This window comes from Furipterus horrens, unplaced genomic scaffold (genome assembly GCF_987537825.1).
Source record: "Furipterus horrens unplaced genomic scaffold, mFurHor1.1.pri manual_scaffold_5, whole genome shotgun sequence".
In the NCBI taxonomy this organism is placed as follows: Eukaryota; Metazoa; Chordata; class Mammalia; order Chiroptera; family Furipteridae; genus Furipterus; species Furipterus horrens.
Genome location: NW_028327175.1, coordinates 176,086,520 through 176,103,786, shown reverse-complemented (window position 1 = coordinate 176,103,786; position 17,267 = coordinate 176,086,520). Strand labels below are relative to the sequence as shown.

Genomic DNA, 17,267 nt, shown 5'->3' with positions numbered 1-17,267 from the left:
ATTAGTTTCATGTGGATTTTTCTTCATTTCCCTTAGTATAGCCTTCACTGCTTCCCTTATGCATTTGCCATATTCAATCATTTCTGTGAACATCGTTATCACCAGTTTTTAACTCAGTGTCTGATAGATTGGCTAGCTCCTCATCCCTCTGGAGCCTTGATCTGCTCTCTCTTTTTGGCCATACTTCTCTGTCTCTTCACCTTGACAGCCTCCTGTGTTTGCCCCTGTGTATTAGGTAGAGCTATAGCACCTGTTATGTTGTATGGGGTGGAGCCTTAGGTATTCATTAGTGCTGGGTGACCGGTTTCACCGCCTTGTGGCGCTGTATGTGGGGTAGGGGTCAGAGAGAGAACACTGCTGCTTGATCGACACTTGCCCCTTTTCCAGTCACTTTACCCACTTCCCATACATGACTATAGCTGCCCCTCTAGCTGTTACCCTGGTGATAGTTCCCTGAGTGGGTGGGTTTGCAGACGTTGTAGGGCTGTGGGGGCTCTCTAAATGGACTCTCCTATGAGACGGGCCATTTCTTCTGCCACTCCAACCCCCACGGGTTTTCACAGACAGAAGCAATGAGGCTTTATTTTCCCAGCGCTGGACCCATGAGCTGCTTGGTCTGGCCTGGGACTAGGATCACTCCGTAGGTGTACCTCCCAGCTTTTATAATGCGCGATGGCTTGTTCTGCTGGCTGGCCACAGTCACTGCCTTGCCGCTGCTGCTGTCACACTGCATCCTCTCTCCCCGTGCTCCCCATCTCCATCTCTTGTCCATCTGATGAGTATTACTTCATTATATCTTTGTCTGTTGGACTTTCATGCAGTTCAATTTTCTGGTAGTTCTGGTTGTTTTCTGTTTTGAGGTAGATTTAATCCTTCTTATGGATGCAGAAGGAGGTGAAGTGTGTCTACATATGCCTCCATCTTGGCCGGAAGTCTGTGTCCTTTTTTATCCTTACTACTTGTTGAAGTTCTCACTGAATTCACCCATTCTCCCCCTAAGTTTTTTGAGCATCCTTATAACCATTGTTTTCAACTGTGGATCTAGTGGATTGTTGACTTCCATTTCACTTAGTTCTTTTTCTAGGGATTTCTCCTTTTCTTTCATTTTTGATATGTTTCTTTGTCTCACCATTTTTGCTGCCTCTACATATTTGTTTCCTGTATTAGGTAGGTCTGTTGTGCCTTCTAATCTTGGCATCATGGCCTTATGTAGTAGGAGTCTTGTGGGGCTCAGTGGTACAGTTGCCTTGATCACCTGAGCTGGGCTCTCCACGAATATCTAATGTGTGAGTTATGTGAATCTTCCTGTTGTAGTTAATTCTTGATTGCTGTTAGCCATCCATGGGCAGGGTTGACCCTCAGGCTGGCAGACTATGAGGATGAACCCCTACAGTGTATGAATTACTGTGTGGGGCTGAATCATGAGCTGGAATTTGCTCCAGCATGATCTGGTGCCTGCTGAGATCTACCTTTGGGTGTGCCACTTGTGGAACTAACTGGGTAATGCTTTGATGTGGTCTGAAGTCCACATTGGGTGTGTTGGTTTGGGGGCCATTGGGAAGGATTCCAGCACAGGTCAATATCAGATACTGCCTGTGACCATTTCTGGGGTACTTGTTTGGAGCTACAACATGATCCAGTTTGTGGCTGCCTTTGCTGGGCCTAGGTGTGCATGGGAGAGGCCAAGCTGCAAACCAAGGCTAGCTTCTACCAGCACCAAGCCCAGGGCCAAATCAAAAAAAGGCTCAAGAACTCAGAGATCCACCTCTACCCGCTGGCAGTCTGTTAAACTCAGTCACTGAAAGAGCCTCTAGCAGTACACCCATTTGTGTGAGGTAGGTTTTCAGTGAGTCACCAGGTAGGGGTGAATTGTGTTTATCAACTTGATACAGATTCAAATTCAGTGCCAATGCTGGGTCTTAGGCCACTCAGTAAAAGTCTCAGTGTACTCCAAGACCAGCCACCACCCACCTGGGACCTGCAGACATTTGTGGTGGGTTGGGGACTCAGGGAGCCTTCAGGGTGAGGCGAGTTCATCAGGCTGAAACAGAGCAAGATTTGGCCATGTAGAGGGAGGGATCTGCATAAGAACAGTGGCCCCAGTCAGGCATGTGAGAGAAAAATGTCCCTTGCACTATAGCCATACAACTCAGTCTCTATGTGTCTCTGACACACTCTGAGTCTGCCTGGACCCTCTCAGGAGCCCACCAAGGAAGTCTTTACCATGGACCCAGGTGGGTTTCAGCCAGGATACTCCTCTGTGGGTTGCGAGCTTGGCAGGGAAGGGCCACAGGGAATCAGGAAGGTGGGGAGTTAGTGCATCCCCCAGGCTGATGCCATATAGAAGGGAGTACTTGACCCAGGAAAGATGGAGTCTGTGGGAAAGGGATTCTGCACAGGGAACTTGGCAGCTGTACCTTCATCCCTCTCCCCAAAGCCACTCAACTCAATCTCTCCCTGTATGACTACAGTCCACTATGAGCCACCTTCCCTCTGCTAGAACCTAGAATAAGTGGCCACGAATGAGATTTTGTGTGCTAGCTCTTTAAGAGGGCATACAAGTTTCTAGCAGACCCCAGTCTCTCCCTGGCAGATGAAATTCCCATTTATTTTAACAGCCAGATGTAATGTTGACTCTTCTTTCTGGCTCTGGTGCTTCAGGCTGAAGAATTTGGTCTGGGGCTGAGAGCCCTCACTCCTCAGGAAGAAACTTTGCAGCTGAGACATCTCTCCAGATTCTCAATTGCCACACATTGGTGAAGGGCCAGGTTTTTCCACATCTCCGCTTTTCCTACCAGTCTTAATGTTGCTCCCTTTGTCAGTCCTTGGTTATAAGAGCTCTATTCAGCTACTCTTCAGCTGGTTACTCAGGTTGATCTATAATTTATTTATAATTCTGGCTTGATCCTGGGAGGAGATGAGTGAGTGTAACCTCTACCTACACTGTTGCCATCTTGAATTTTCCCTCTTCCTTGTTTTGGTGGAACACTTCTGGCACAGTGACACTTAGTCTTGGGAAGTGCCTAAATAACTTAAAATACTGATGCCCAGGCCACAACCCCAGGGAATCTCTTTTAACTGTCCTGGGGTGGGACCCAGAGGCTCTTATTTTTAGCACACTACCTGAAGACTTTGATGTGAAGATTCGGTGGCAAGATTGAGAACCACTGCTCTAGTAGCTTCCTGATGAGGGTGCTGAGGAAGAAAATATTTTTAAAACTGGCATGCTGAAAATGTCTTTATTGTGCTTTCCTTACCTTGATTGACAGGCTGGGTATTAAATTCTAAATTGGAAATAATTTTCCTTCAGTATATTGAAGGCAGTTCTCCACTGTGTTCAAGTTTCCAGTATTACTGTGGTGTGTATGTGTCTTGGTTTTTCTCTCTGGAAAGTGTAAGCTCATTTTCATTCCCAGAGTTCTAAAATGTCATAATGTGCTTTGATGTAATCTGAAAATCCAATATAAATGTAAAATTGTATTTATATGTAAAATTTTATTTACTCATTCAATTTTATTTAAATTATATTTTATTGTTTATGCTATTACATTTGTCCCAATTTTTCCTCCTTTGGCCCCCTCCACACTCCCAAAGGTAATCCCCACACCATTGCCCATGTCCATGGGTCATGCATGTATCTTCTTTGGCTACTATACTCCCTATGCTGCACTTTACATCCCTATGAGTATTCTGAGCAACCAATTTGTACTTCTTAATACCGTCACCTTTTTCACCCATCCCCCCATACCCTTCCCATCTATCAACCATCAAAACCTTCTCTGTATCAATGGTTCTGTTTCTTTTCTGTTTATTTATCTTTTTCTTTTTTTTTTTTTAGATTCAATTATTGATAGATATGTATTGTGATTTTATTGTTCATATTTTTTTATCTGCTTCTTAAAGAAGACCCTTTAACACTTCATATAATACTGGTTTGGTGTTGATAAACTCCTTTAACTTTTTCTTGTCTGGGAAGCTCTTTATCATTTATCATTTATCATTTGATTCTAAATGATACCTTTGCTGGGTAGAGTAATCTTGCTTGTAAGTTCTTGCTTTTCTTCACTTTAAATTTTTCTTTCCAATCCCTTCTAGCCTGCAAAGTTTCTGATGAGAAATCAGCTGACAGTCTTATGAGAGTTCCCTTGTAGGTAACTAACTTCTTTTCTCTTGCTGCTTTTAAGATTCTCTCTTTGTCTTTAACCTGTAGTATTTTGATTATGATGTATCTTGACATGAGCCTCTTTGGGTTCATCTTGTTTGGGGCTCTGCACTCCCTGGATTTGTATGTCTACCTCTTTCAGCAAGTTAGGGAAGTTTTCTGTCATTACTTTTTTGAATAGGCTTTTAATTTCTTGCTCTCTCTCTTCTCTTTCCAGCATCCCCATGATGCAAATGTTGGTACAGTTGAAGTTGTCCCAGCGGCTCCTTACATTATCTTTTTTTTTTTTTTTTTTTTGGTATTCTTTTTTCCTTTTTGCTGTTCTGATTGGGTGTTTTTTGTTTTCCTATATTCTTGGCTTCATCCACTCTACTGTTGATTCTCTATAAATTGTTCTTCACTTCAGTTAGTGTATCCTTCATTTCTGACTGGTTCTTTTTAATGGTTTCCATGTCCTCTTTATGCTGCTGAAGTTGTCCCTGAGTTAATCTACTCTTTTCCTAAGTTCATTGACCATCCTTATAACCAGTGCTTTGAACTATGCATCTAGTAGATTGCCTGTCACCACTATGTTTAGTTATTTTTTTTTTTTTTTTGAGCTTTGCTCTGGTCTTTCATTTGGGCCATGTTTCTTTGCTCCACATTTTGGTATCCTCCCTGAGGTGTTTTTTTTTTTTTTTTCTTTTCTTTTTTCTTTTCTACATATTAGGTAGAGCTGCTTTTATTCCTTGGCTTGGTAGAGTGGACTAATGTAGTAGGTGTCCTGTAGTAGGGCTCAGTGGCACAGCCTCCCCTATCACCCAAGCTGGGTCCTCAAGGTGCATCCATCATGTGGGCTTTGTACATCCTCCTCTTGTAGTTGATTGGGGAAAAGGCTCAGGGAATAATCAGGGTGGAGCAAGTACTATAAGTTAAGTTGATGGAGTCTCAGATATGGCATCTACCTGCTGGCTCTGTAGCTCTGTGGAGGGAGGGCTCAGAAGAGGAACAATGGCCTCTGCCATCACTTATGTCTGGAAGAAAGCTATCCCCCAACTCTTGCCCTGAAGCCAGACACTTCAGTTCCTCCCCATATGCTTCTGGTGCCTTTTAAATTGCTGCTCTGGTACTGGAGCTCTGAGGCATTAAGTGTGAGTAAGTTCATGCATGGGCCCTTTAAGAGGAGTTGCTTGTGGTTCCAGCAGTTTCTATCTTCCACAGTCTCAACCCCCACTGGTTTTTTACAACCAGAAGTTATGGACTTATCTTCCTGGCACTGGAACCCTGAGGTGGGTGGCCTGGTGTGGGCCTGGGACCCCTCACTCCTGATATCCCTCCCAATTTTTATACACCACACGCAGCTGTGGGGCCAGCCTGTTCCATGTCTCTGAACTTTCTACCAGTCTTGAAGTGGCCTCCTCTTTAATTTTGTAGTTGTAGGACTTCCACTCAGCTCAACTTCTGGCAGTTATGGATAATAGTTGTTCTGTAGTTTAGTTGTAATTTTGATGTGGCTTTGTAAGGAGGCAAGCTGTGTTTACCTATGCTTCCATCTTGACGAAGTCCCTATACCTGTTTTTTGTTGGGTTTTTTTTTCTTCTTAGATGGTTTCCTCCTTGTGTTCTCTTTGTTCTTTCTGGAATTCTTATTGTTTAGATGTTAAATTTCCAGCATTGGTCCTCTGTTCTGTTTTGTTTTTTAATCTTTTTCTCCTTTCTATCTCTCTCTTTGCTCTTCTTTTAGGGAAATTTGTTTAATTTTACTCTCTAATGTTTTTTAAAAATATTTATTTATTTATTTAGTTTTAGAGAGAGGGGAAGGGAGGGAGAAAGAGAATTAGAGAAACATCAATGTGTGGTTGCCTCTTGCATGCCCCCAACCAGGGACCTGGCCCATGACCCAGGTATGTGCCCTGACTGGGAATCAAACCAGTGATCCTTTGGTTCACAGGCCTGCACTCAATTCACAGAGCCATACCATCCAGGGCTTTCTAACATCATTATTACATGTCTTTAGCATTTCTACTGCTATCTTTTTAATTCTCAATGGCTCTTTCTTGTTCTCCCCAATTTTAATAGCTTCCTTTTCTTTCTTGATTATTGGCTCCAGTAAGCAGGCTTATCAATCTAGCAATATTAATGCAAATTTTGGAGAATTGTCTTCTCTTTGAAGAGTATTGAATTTCTCCAAGTTGATTTTTTTCTTTTGCTTGTTTTGACCTCCCTCTTTTGTAATAGAGATTATTCTCAAGGGTCAGCCTGAAATATCTGCCCACTTAAGAGTAGAGAGACTGTGAAGCTGATTGGAAGCCAGGCGTACAAATGGGGCTTTCTGATGTTTTATGTTGCTCTGGTTGGGTCTTTCCTCCTGAGCAAAGTCATTTACCTGTCAAGCTTATTCAGCCTGCTGCCAAGAAGTAAAGGCTGCCTGCCAAGCTTCTGGGAGCGAAGTGGGAAAGTAGGCTGGCGGTCTCTGCATTGAAAATAGATATGGTCCCTCCCCTCCACACCCCCACTATTATTAGGGATTTCTGGACCCAAGGGTAGGTAGGACGACGACCATGTCCAGCTTGAAGCAGCTAGAGGAGCTTGAGACCTTCGCCCATTGTCCTCTACAAGATTACAAAGGGTCTTAATATCTGAGAGGGAGGGATAGTTATTTTTTACAAACCATGGGTATGGACTTGGGGGGAGATTGCTGGGGGAGGGAGATGCTGGGTGGAGGGGAGTAAAGGGGAGAAAATTGGAACTATTGTAACAATATAATCAATAAAATACATTAAGAAAAAGAAAACTGAGATCTAGAAATGCCAATCATTAAATCTTTATTTTTAATAAATGTATATTCACTTCAAAAAAAAAAAAAAAAAGAAAAAGTAAAAGAAAATAGATATGGTCACTCAATCCTTCACCCCTTCCCTGGAAGCATCCCTGTGTGATAGTGCCTGGTGGTCCCAGGACAGAGATTAACTCCAGAAAATAAAGGCCCAGTGCCAATAGCCACTTCATCTCCAAGGTCCCTGAACATTGCTTCCTAATATCTCACCAATGTGGCCATTTCTCTCCATATTCACTACCACCATCCAGTGCAAGCTGCCACCATCTCTGACCTAGAATCCTGACACAACCACTTACATCTTGCCTCCTCCTGTTCCTTCTGCACCCATGAAGTCATGTGACTTCCCTGCTTAAACCCCTCCATGATTTCCCATGCCTTCCAGACATAGTTCTGCACCTCAGCTGGCACTCCAGGCCTCCACAATCTGGCTTTTTACCTCTGCAGCCTCTCCCAAGTAGTCTCTTACCCACACCCTCTGCACCTCTGTGGAGCCACATACCTCTGTCGTATCTCCTGGTGCTTCATCTCACCTCTCTGTGAATGATTCAGCTCAATTATCACCTCCTCCTAAAAGTCTCCTCAGGTCATAGCACCTACCACATCATCTGAGTTTGCCTGCTCTCCCTTGGGACTGTGAAGGGAAAGTCTGCACTTCCAAATCAGCACTGAATGCTGCTGAGCTTGAGCCCAGCACCTGGTACCCAAGAGGTGTTGAGCTGAATGGAGCCATGGAGGTCATTGTCATTTGTAACTCTGGAGAGCTCTGCTCTGGGAGCTAACTGCAGAGGAAAGGCCTTCTATTGAGCCCATCAAGTCTGCCACCAAGTCAGTGAACTTGGGGTCTATCAGCAGAGATCATCTCCCCACTCTTGGACCTGCAAGGCACATAGAAGGAGGCTGCCTCCTGGTATCCTGGATGCTGAGCACACCTCCAAACCCATTTTGTAGGACCTTGGTATAGGTGGTCTTTCCCAGAGAAGGGACTACTTGTCCCAGCTGCCTTTCTCTTTAACTATTTGCAAGTCTATTTCCATAGTGGACATAATGGGGCATGACTAGGGAGCAAGTGCCCTTCCTGCGGCCACGTCTCTGGTGAGGAAAGATGTGAGGGGTAATGGGGGAGGTTCCTGGGAAATGTTGCAGTGTTCGTTGAGCATTTGTCAGGAGCCAGGCACTGGATACTCATCTGCTCACTTGCAGGTGGGTATTACAATCTCCATTGGATAGATGGAGAATGGAAACTCTCTAAATGCCTTGCTAAATGTCTCACAACAAGAAACTGCGAAGTTCAAATTCAGGATTCTTTAGGCCCATTGGCACCATGCTGCCCCCTTGGCACCAGGAGAAACAGTTCTTCCTGTTGCTGTGGGTAATTATGCTGTATGACTTTTGGGGGGCTCCTCAGCCTCTCTGTGCTGGCCCTGGGGAGGCTCCCTGGAAGGTGTTGGAACAAGTGCCCTTACAGTGTTTGTGGAGCTCTGGCTCTGGAGCTGAGGGATGAATAATGCAGAGCACCCCTTCTCAGGATAAAGGATTCCAGAATTCCTGGCATTGTGTAGAGCAGGTAGGTGGGGGTAGGGCACTCTGCACTGGCACTTCCTGTTGACCTCTAGGAAGGGTTGTGGGTGCCTAGGCATGACTCAGCAGCCCTCTTCTCTGGCTTGATTTTTCCAGTAACTGGTGCCCCTACCAGAAGTCCAAGCTGGTCACCTTCATAGCTGCTTGCAAAACAGAGAAATTCCTCATTCACTCACAGCAGCCATGTCCACAGGGAGCTTTGGACTGTCAGAAAGTCAAAGTCATGTGAGTAGGGGCAGGTTGGGGTAGGCCACTGGTCCAGTTCCTGCACTGGCTCACCCTGGAGTCACTGAGTTGATTCTCTTCCTCCAGGTACCGTATGGCCCACAAGCCGGTGTACCAGATCAAGCAGAAGGTGCTGGCCTCTGTGGCCTGGAGATGCTGCCCGGGCTTTGCTGGCTCCGACTGCCAGCACCATGGTAGGGCTCCCTGTGGTCCCATACTACATCATGGTAGGGCTCCCTGTTGTCCCTTACCACATCAACCTCTCACCCCAGAGGCCAGGCAGCTCCTCTGACCTCTTGGGATCAGTATCTGATGCCTCTTCTCTGCAGATCCCCGTGCAGTCCCTGAGCCTGCAGATCCAGATGATGGTCTCCAGGAGCATTGGGATGGACTGGTTGGCTTTGAACCTGGTATGCTGCTTTCCTGGAAAGTGCAGGAGGGGTGGGCAGGCAGGAAGGACCAATGTGTCCAGGCTAGTTCTCCTCTGATAAGGCGGTGCCATTTCAGGAACACTTTGCCCCCAAACTCAGGAGAGACCCTTCTGTGGCCCTGCATCACCCTACTCCACAACTAGGAGGCCAGGTTCACAGGGCTCTCAGTGTCCTGCCTCCTGGCAAAGTGCATGTACCCTTTTCCTTGACCCCATTTTCTAGGAAGGACAGCTTCATCTGTCACCTCCCTTACCCCCTGAACAGCACAAGTTCCCATGGCCTGGAATAAACCTTCCAACACCCTTGGCCCTCAACCAGGGACAAGAAGTCTTGCTGTCCCTGCTCTTGAGTCAGCATAGGAAAACCACTAAAAGGTCGCATTTGTTAGGCCTTTCAAGGCTGGGCCAAGGTTGGGATGGTGAATGAGTTCCACCATGTGGTGAACACCTATCTATTGACAAGGGCCATCTACAATAATGTTGAGAGGTCATGTTATGTGGCTAAGGAGGAAAATATGCCACAATTAGTCATGTCTGCTGTGGGTGTGGGCAGAAGGGGGAGGGCTCACTTACCATGGATTTTCCCTTCTGGGGCTAAAGGCTTCTAAGCTGCTGCTCAGAGGATATCAGCACACACGTCTCTGCTCTCAACCCAAAATCTTCTCTGTACCCTATGATCTGCTCAGGTCTGGAGAGTTAGCCCTTGATCCTCATGTCTCATGTGTCTTCAGGCCACCCAGCTGCAGAAACCAGCAACATCATGGTGCCACAGGAACACCTGCTGAGAGATCTCCAGAATGACATTCACCACACAAACAACCTCACAGCTGAAACATCTGAGGCAAATCAGGCAGAGCTGGGTGAGTGGCAGGCTCCAGGGGCTGAGGAAGAACCTGATTACATCCAATGGCATGAGTGGGAGGGGAAGCAGGAAGGCCCAAACCTCAGAGGACCACTCTCTAGCCCCCTCTTGGGGAGGGTATCTGCCCCAGTGTTTGTGTCAAAACATGCATCTGTTGCAGAGTTTCCTGGCAGATCCTCGGAGCAAGTGCTTCATTTCAGCCTCATTTGGAGTACCTTTAATCAAAGCCTGCACAGCCTCTTTGAGGCCATAAAAAACTTATCTCTTGATGTGGAAGCCAACCGACGAGCCATCAAGATGGTCCAAGACAGTACTGTGCCCAGGGCTGACTTCCAGGAGCTTGGTGCCAAATTTGAGACCAAGGTCCAGGAGAATGCCCAGAGAGTGGGTCAGCTGCAGCAGAACATGGAGAACCGCCTACATGCCCAGAACTTTTCCCTGCACCACTCCTTCTCCGAGGTCCAGGCCAATGTGGACACCAAACTGAAAAGGCTCCTTAAGGCCCAGGAGCACCTGGGGTCCAATGGCAGCTTGGTGGCAGCAGCAGCAAGGCCGGAGCCAGAGAGCATGCAGGCCAGGCTGGGCCAGCTGCAGAGGAACCTCTCAGCACTGCACTTGGTCACCAGCCGCAGGGAAGAGGAGTTACAGAGCACCCTGGTGGACATGAAGGCGACCCTCGCCCAGCATGTAGAAGAGATTAGGGAGCTATATTCCGAATCTGATGAGACCTTCGATCAGATCAGCAAGGTTGAGCAGCAGATGGAGAAGCTGCAGGTGAACCAACAGGCACTGCGTGAACTGCGGGTGATGCTGATGGAGAAGTCGCTCATCGTGGAGGAGAACAAGGTGGAGACTGACCGGCAGCTCCTGGAGCTCAACCTTACCCTCCAGCACCTGCAGGGCGGCTACGCTGACCTCATGAAGTACATCACCGACTGCAACTGCCAGAAGCTCTCCTCCAGCCTGGACGTTGTCCAGGAGGGCCAAAGGAACACTGTGCGCACCCTTCAGGACACCGAGGTGAGCCTGGAGCAGAAGCCCCAGCGGGACAACTCCTCCCTGCAGGCCCTTAGCCACACGGTGGCCGCCATGTCGCAGACGGTGTCCGCCATGTCGCAGACGGTGTCTGAACACCAGGCAGAGGGAAAGCAGGCTCGGGCTGACCGTGCACGACTCCGGACCCAGCTGCAGGCACTGAGCCGCGAGGTGGGCGCGCTGAAGGCTGCTGAGAGCGAGCTCCGGCTGGAGGTCCGCCAGCTGCACAGCTCCTTCGCGGCCCTGTTGGAGGACGCTCTCCGGCACGAGGCCGTGTTGACAGCGCTATTTGGCGAAGAGATGATGATGTTCGAGGAGGCACCTGGCCCACTGCCTCTGCGCTATGAACAGATCCGCGCCGGCCTGCAAGACGTGACCAGCGGGCTGAGCAAGCAGACGCTTGATTTGGCCTCGCTGGTCGCCAGGGTGTTGGCCCTGGAACAGGCAGCAGCGGGTGGCAGGCTGGGCCCTGAGCGCCTAGAGTCCAGCCATGAGGCGGAGCCAGAGGAGGCTGCTGGGACCGATCCTGTGGGGCTGGCACAGGAGCTCCAGCGCCTGGGCCCTGACCTGGAGCAGCTGGGACAGTGCTGTGAGGCCTCCTGGGCAGCCTCCCTCCACAGCTCCCTAGAGAGTCTCCACGGAGCACTCTCCACCACCCAGCGAGGCCTGGAGCACCATCAGCAGCTCTTCCACAGCCTCTTTGGGAACTTTCAAGGGCTTGTGGCAGCCAACATCAGCTTAGACCTGGGGAAGTTGCAGGCCATGCTGGGCAGGAAAGGGAAGAAGCAGCAAAGAGGTCAGGAAGCTTCCAGGAAGAGGGACAAGCAGCAAGTGGAACCTTTGGCCAGTGCCCTGGGAGCAGAGCTCCACGAGGCGGGTGAGTTCCTGGACACAGAGAGACTAGGGAGTCTAGGAGGACAGGCTGTCTGCAAGCAGCTGTTCTTGACTCAGCAGGTAGGGGTGAAAGAGAACAATTGGTAGTCATGACTACTCAGGGCCCACCTTGTCATTGACCTACATTATACTGAGGCTGATGTGGGGGTGGTGGTGGCAGCGCATCTTAAGCTCATTCGAGTAGAAGGAGGTAGAAGTCACAAGAACCAGACCTTGGTGAGCAGGCAGAGCCCCTCCATGTAAACATTTGAGGCTCGTATATACAGGTCTGGCTGCCTGCCACTGACCACAGAGCAGGGAAGGGAATGCCTCCTTTTCTTCCTCAAATCCCTCTACCTCAGCTCTTCACCCATCCCACTTCACCACCCACCATGTGTCTTTAACCGGGGTATGGGTGGGGCAGCACCCCATAGGGGAAGGCCTTGGGCCATGGGAGGAGCTCATTCTGCTAATAGTTGGACAGTCTTTCTGCCATGTGCTAGGTCCCCTGCAATGCCTTTCTTGGGGTTTGCCATGTTGAATTATCACAGCAGCTCAATAATGCATTATCACTGCCATCTTACCTGAAACTGAGGCTCCATCAGGGAAAGTGTCTTGCTCACACAGCTAGTGAGAAGCACAGAGGAGCCCTGAACCAATTCCAGCTGTCTCTAGGGTACTGGTTCTTGTCCTGGGTGACTAGACCCTGCAGGGCTCTAGGGACCCAACCTGGGAACCTGGTTCTGAGGCTAAAGTAATGTGCGGTCAGCCTTCCCATGCTCTCCCTGAGTGTGGCCCTGGGAAGGGGACCACTAGGCTCTGTGCTTCAAGTGACTCTCTCCTGCCAGAGGCTAGCCTTGGGACTATGGCCACCTCCTCGCCCAGACGTGAGGCTAGATAAAAGGCCACCATCTGGGTGGTCTGTACCCTGCCGCAGCCTGGCATGTGGGACATCTGAGGCCTTGCTGAAGGTCCTACCCCAAGCCAGCTCCCACTGCCCCTCCATTATGGCCCCAGAGACCTGGATCTCCCTGGGGACAGTGGACAGAGCACAGGCTCTAACGCCACCTGTCTCAGTTTCCCTCTGTAAAATGGGAGTATCACACCTACATCAAAAAATTGTTATGAAGACAAACAGGCACGTTTACCAAACACCTAGCACAAGGCTTAACATTTAGTAGAAAAACAGCCAATGTTTTTGTTTGCCCAGCATTTTCAGGGCTGGGGCTGTGCCACCTACGCTAACTTCCATTTCTATTCCACTTGTGAGTGGTGCAAGGCCTCAACTGCCTGATGGTTTAGGGATCTGAGTTTACCACTACAGTATTTTAAGTTTTCCCTTACAATTAAAAATTCCCCGATTTGTCTTCCAGGAAGCCCATAGGGCTTGAATTTCTACCCTGCAGGGAAATCTACTCTCAATTTGCCTGCTAGCAAATCAGGAAGCACAGCCTTTTCTCCTGAGTGCACACAGGCTGGGTGGTGGCTCCCTCAGAAGCTCCACAGGCAGGCTGGTTGGACCTGGTGCAGGGAGACAAAATGCCGGCAGAGGGCATTCTCGGCCGGCCTTCCTTAGGCTGGGCAAGTGCCCCGCCTTCTGGGTGCTGGGGGAACTGCAGGGCCAGTAGCGGGTCTTTGATGTGACACAATCTTACACAAATGGGAAAGCAATTCTGAACTTTCTCAGAAATCTTCCAGAACTAGAGAAGAGCAAAGTTTGTCATTCACAAGGCTATTGCTAGACCAGGAGTCAGAGAGCTGGGGCTCTAGTTCTGGGTCCTAAGTAACTAACTGCTATGCAAATTTGTTCCTCCTTTAGGTCTTGGTTTCATCCCCTGAGAAATGAGGAAAGGTAGGGATGGAGAGGTACAGGGAGAGGGAAAGGGAAAGAGAGAGAGAGAGGAGAACATGCACAAGTGTGTTGAGGGAGCACCCAAGGAGCATCACCTCATCAGTACGAAGGCCAATGTCATGGCTGGAAGCCCAGTGGGACTCACTCTTCCCATCCCATCTCCTGGCCCTCGCCAGGAGCTTAACTCATTCCTTCTGGCACTGTACCTTCACCATGTACACAAAGGGCTTCCTTTGTCTCCATGCCTATATCCTCTGTCTTATTTACCCTCCTAAGGCTGGCTAACATGCTTCTTCAAGTGGGAAAAGCACCAGAAATCAGGAGCTCCAAGGACAGTCCCCAGTTTGATAATTTATTAGTGTCATCTGGAGCAGCCAGTGCTCTGTGCAACATTTTGAAAACATTCAGATGACCAGCTTGAACAGACCTTTCTTTCCTGGTACCACTGCTCTTTTCTTCTCCCTCCAAGGTCCTGTGCCAAACATCTGGTAGGAACCACTCTTCACTGTTCCTTATCTCATCAGTGTTAGTAACTTTTACCTTGAGGATAGGTAGGTATATTTTCTCTCTTTCCCTTGGATATCTCAAGATCCCTAGCAGGTGGCAGTAATATGGAAGTCAGAGGCCTGAGCTCCTGTCCCAGCCTGCCATCAACAAGCCTTGGACCAGTTAAGCACTCAAGACTCAGTTTTCTCAGTCAGGGGTACTTATGTCTCAAGGATGTTGGAAAGAAAAGGAGCAAAGGAGAAGGTGCTTTTCACAAATGTACACCAGTAGAGACAACAGACTTTCATTTTTCTCTCAACTAGTGAAATACTAAGAATTGGCCAGTTAGCTCCCACTCTCTGAGATAAATTGCTGTTGAGAATACCTAGGTTATCTAGCAATAGAGGCCTATTTATAATGTTAATAAAGTGAGGAAGGCAGGTCTCAGTTTAATTTCCCATCCAAGGGAGTGAGTCACTCAGCACTTTCCTCCTGTGTTCCAGGGTTCCCTGTGGCCTTCTATGCCAGCTTTTCAGAAGGGATGGCCACTCTTCAGACAGTGAAGTTCAACACTACTTACATCAACATCGGCAGCAGCTACTTCCCAGAAGATGGCTATTTCCGAGCTCCCAAGCGTGGGGTCTACCTCTTTGCAGTGAGCATTGAATTCGGCCCAGGGCCAGGCACAGGGCAGCTGGTGTTTGGAGGTCACCATCGGACCCCTGTCAGTACCACTGGGGAGCAGAGTGGTGGAAGCACAGCAACTACCTTTGCTATGGCTGAGCTGCAAAAAGATGAGAGAGTGTGGTTTGAGTTAACCCAGGGGTCAGTAATGAAGAGACGCCCGTCGGGCACTGCATTCGGGGGATTCCTGATGTTCAAGACCTGAACACTGGGCACAGCTGACCAGACGTTGTGAACGTGCCCACCTCCCTGTGGCTTGAGGCTCTGCCTGGGGTTGGTCTGGAGACCGTCCAAGTTGGTCTAGGTCTTCCCTGGAAACCTGCAAAGACAAGGGGCCTTCCTCTAGATGCACTGGGTTTGGGTATTTCTTAGCAGTGAAATACTCTGGGTCGGGTACTGTCAAGCTTGGTTTGGATACCTTCCGAGGCAGCATGGCTTGGACTCTAGCTCTTTACCTCCCTGTATTCTCTAGCCTCTTTGGTATTTTGCCTGTGGTTGAAAACTTCTGTACAACACTAAACCTTTCTCCCACTTCCTCATATACCTAATCTTATGCTAGAAAATCATTCTTTCCCAGAAGGAATTTGTTTAAAATAGAGATGACATTTTGGACAATATTGGAAACCATTCTCCAATCACTACAGGGCAGGAGAAAACCAAACTGGTTATCAGTCTTAAGTGAAAACAAAGGCCTGGCTGAGTTAACCAAAAGAAACACAATTAGTATCTTTTCCTTAGTCTGTCCTTCCATGAATTTATCTGTAACTTTAACTTCACTTCTTTTTCTCCTTGCCTCATACAGAAAGCCAAGACATGCCGAACATGAACTAAAATGTGTATAGCTTTCACCTTTTTACTTTCTCCAATGCCTTGACCACCCTAATTCTTATTAGCATTTTTACCAGGAAGGGAGCCAAGGGAGGAAGTGAAATAACTGTAAAAATCTCCCTCAATTTCATCATTTTGAAAATAAAGCAGTATCTTTCAAATCTCTGCCTGGTCTACTTACAGAGCGCGAATGATTTGGTAAAGTAGGTAGAAATGTGGGACAGAATTAAACTATTTGTGATAAACGTGCCTTTCATTCTTCTAGGCCATATCTTCACAATTTCTGTGAATTCCACATAAAACACACAGAGGCCTCCACAGTAGGTATTGATATTATTGGATTAGACAGTATAGCTCAGAGTTACAGTTATTCCTGCAATACCAATATATAGTTTTCAAAAATTACAGATCCTAGAGCAAACAGGCTTGAGAGAGCAGTCATCTAGTTGTCAAAAAATGTTTTTTTTTCAGTAGTAGGTATTCAATTTTTATTGACTATATTCTTCTCCATAAGAAAATCAGATTGGGCTGGGTAATAAAAAAGGACAGGAGTTGGTTGTCAAGGTCAACTAGTTTCCAGCCCTTCTCATGTTTCCTAGGGATTATTAATTCAGACTGCCCCTCAGAATTTATGTACCACTAAGGTTGGTGTGCTCAATGTGTTAAAACATCAGTGTTGGAGGGAATAGTATACCAGACCACTCTACCACTGATGGGTTGACATTGGGCTAAATCACAACATTTCTTTAATTTTTTCCATCTGTAGTATGAGGTGGTTAGTCTTAATAGCTCCTCTTCAACTCTCACCTACCTGCCCTTGCCTCTGGCCAGGGTCTCTTACCAAGCTCTCAGTTGCCAAGATCAATCCTGGCCCCAAGGCATGATGTACGTGGGCCTCTCCTGACCCAAGCTTGGAAAGGCAGTACCCGGTCACCCTTGCTGCTACAAAAACCACACCGTGTCTTCTTTCTGCTCAGTATTGCTTTTACTGGTCAGGCTGAGCTGATGACTAAGTAGAAACATTAGGGTAATGCCGTCTTATCATTTGAGATTTCCACTTGGAATGTACTGCAGTCAATACGCAGAGTGGAGTGAATTGATCTCCATAAAGGGCACCTGTCCTCCAACCCTCACATGGCTTGTGCTCTCGCACAGAAAGGTTATAAATAGCAGTGCTAACTGGTGAACTCTGCCAGTAGCATAGATGAGTCACTCTGGCAAAGTTTTTGGAATAACTAAAGAAACAATGGTTCTTCTAGGTAGGGTGCTTCCTGTGCAAATATCACCAAACCTTAATATCAAGTTTAAGTGCAAACTTTCTGTTTTAACACTTCTATAACTAGGACTCCAGATCAGCACGAATTCTGAAGTTTACTTTATTTCTTATCTCTACTAAAGCATCTAATATCTCTGGGTGGAGACTTTTTCACTGCCT

At 47.6% G+C, this 17,267-nt stretch overlaps 1 protein-coding gene across 2 annotated transcripts in view; it reads left to right on the top strand.

The window, feature by feature from the left end:
* Positions 1 to 15,995, top strand: part of MMRN2 (multimerin 2) — a 32,656-nt gene extending 16,661 nt beyond the window's left edge. The window contains exons 2-7 of one of the 2 annotated variants that reach the window (XM_090278336.1): positions 8,654 to 8,782; positions 8,870 to 8,976; positions 9,112 to 9,192; positions 9,944 to 10,072; positions 10,235 to 11,986; positions 14,824 to 15,995. In XM_090278336.1, the coding sequence (XP_090134462.1) occupies positions 8,654 to 8,782; positions 8,870 to 8,976; positions 9,112 to 9,192; positions 9,944 to 10,072; positions 10,235 to 11,986; positions 14,824 to 15,209 (2,584 nt within the window). In that variant the 3' untranslated portion in view covers positions 15,210 to 15,995. The remainder of the gene's footprint in view (positions 1 to 8,653; positions 8,783 to 8,869; positions 8,977 to 9,111; positions 9,193 to 9,943; positions 10,073 to 10,234; positions 11,987 to 14,823) is intronic. The other variant, XM_090278337.1, reaches the window with a different exon arrangement.
* The last annotated feature ends 1,272 nt before the right edge of the window (positions 15,996 to 17,267 follow it).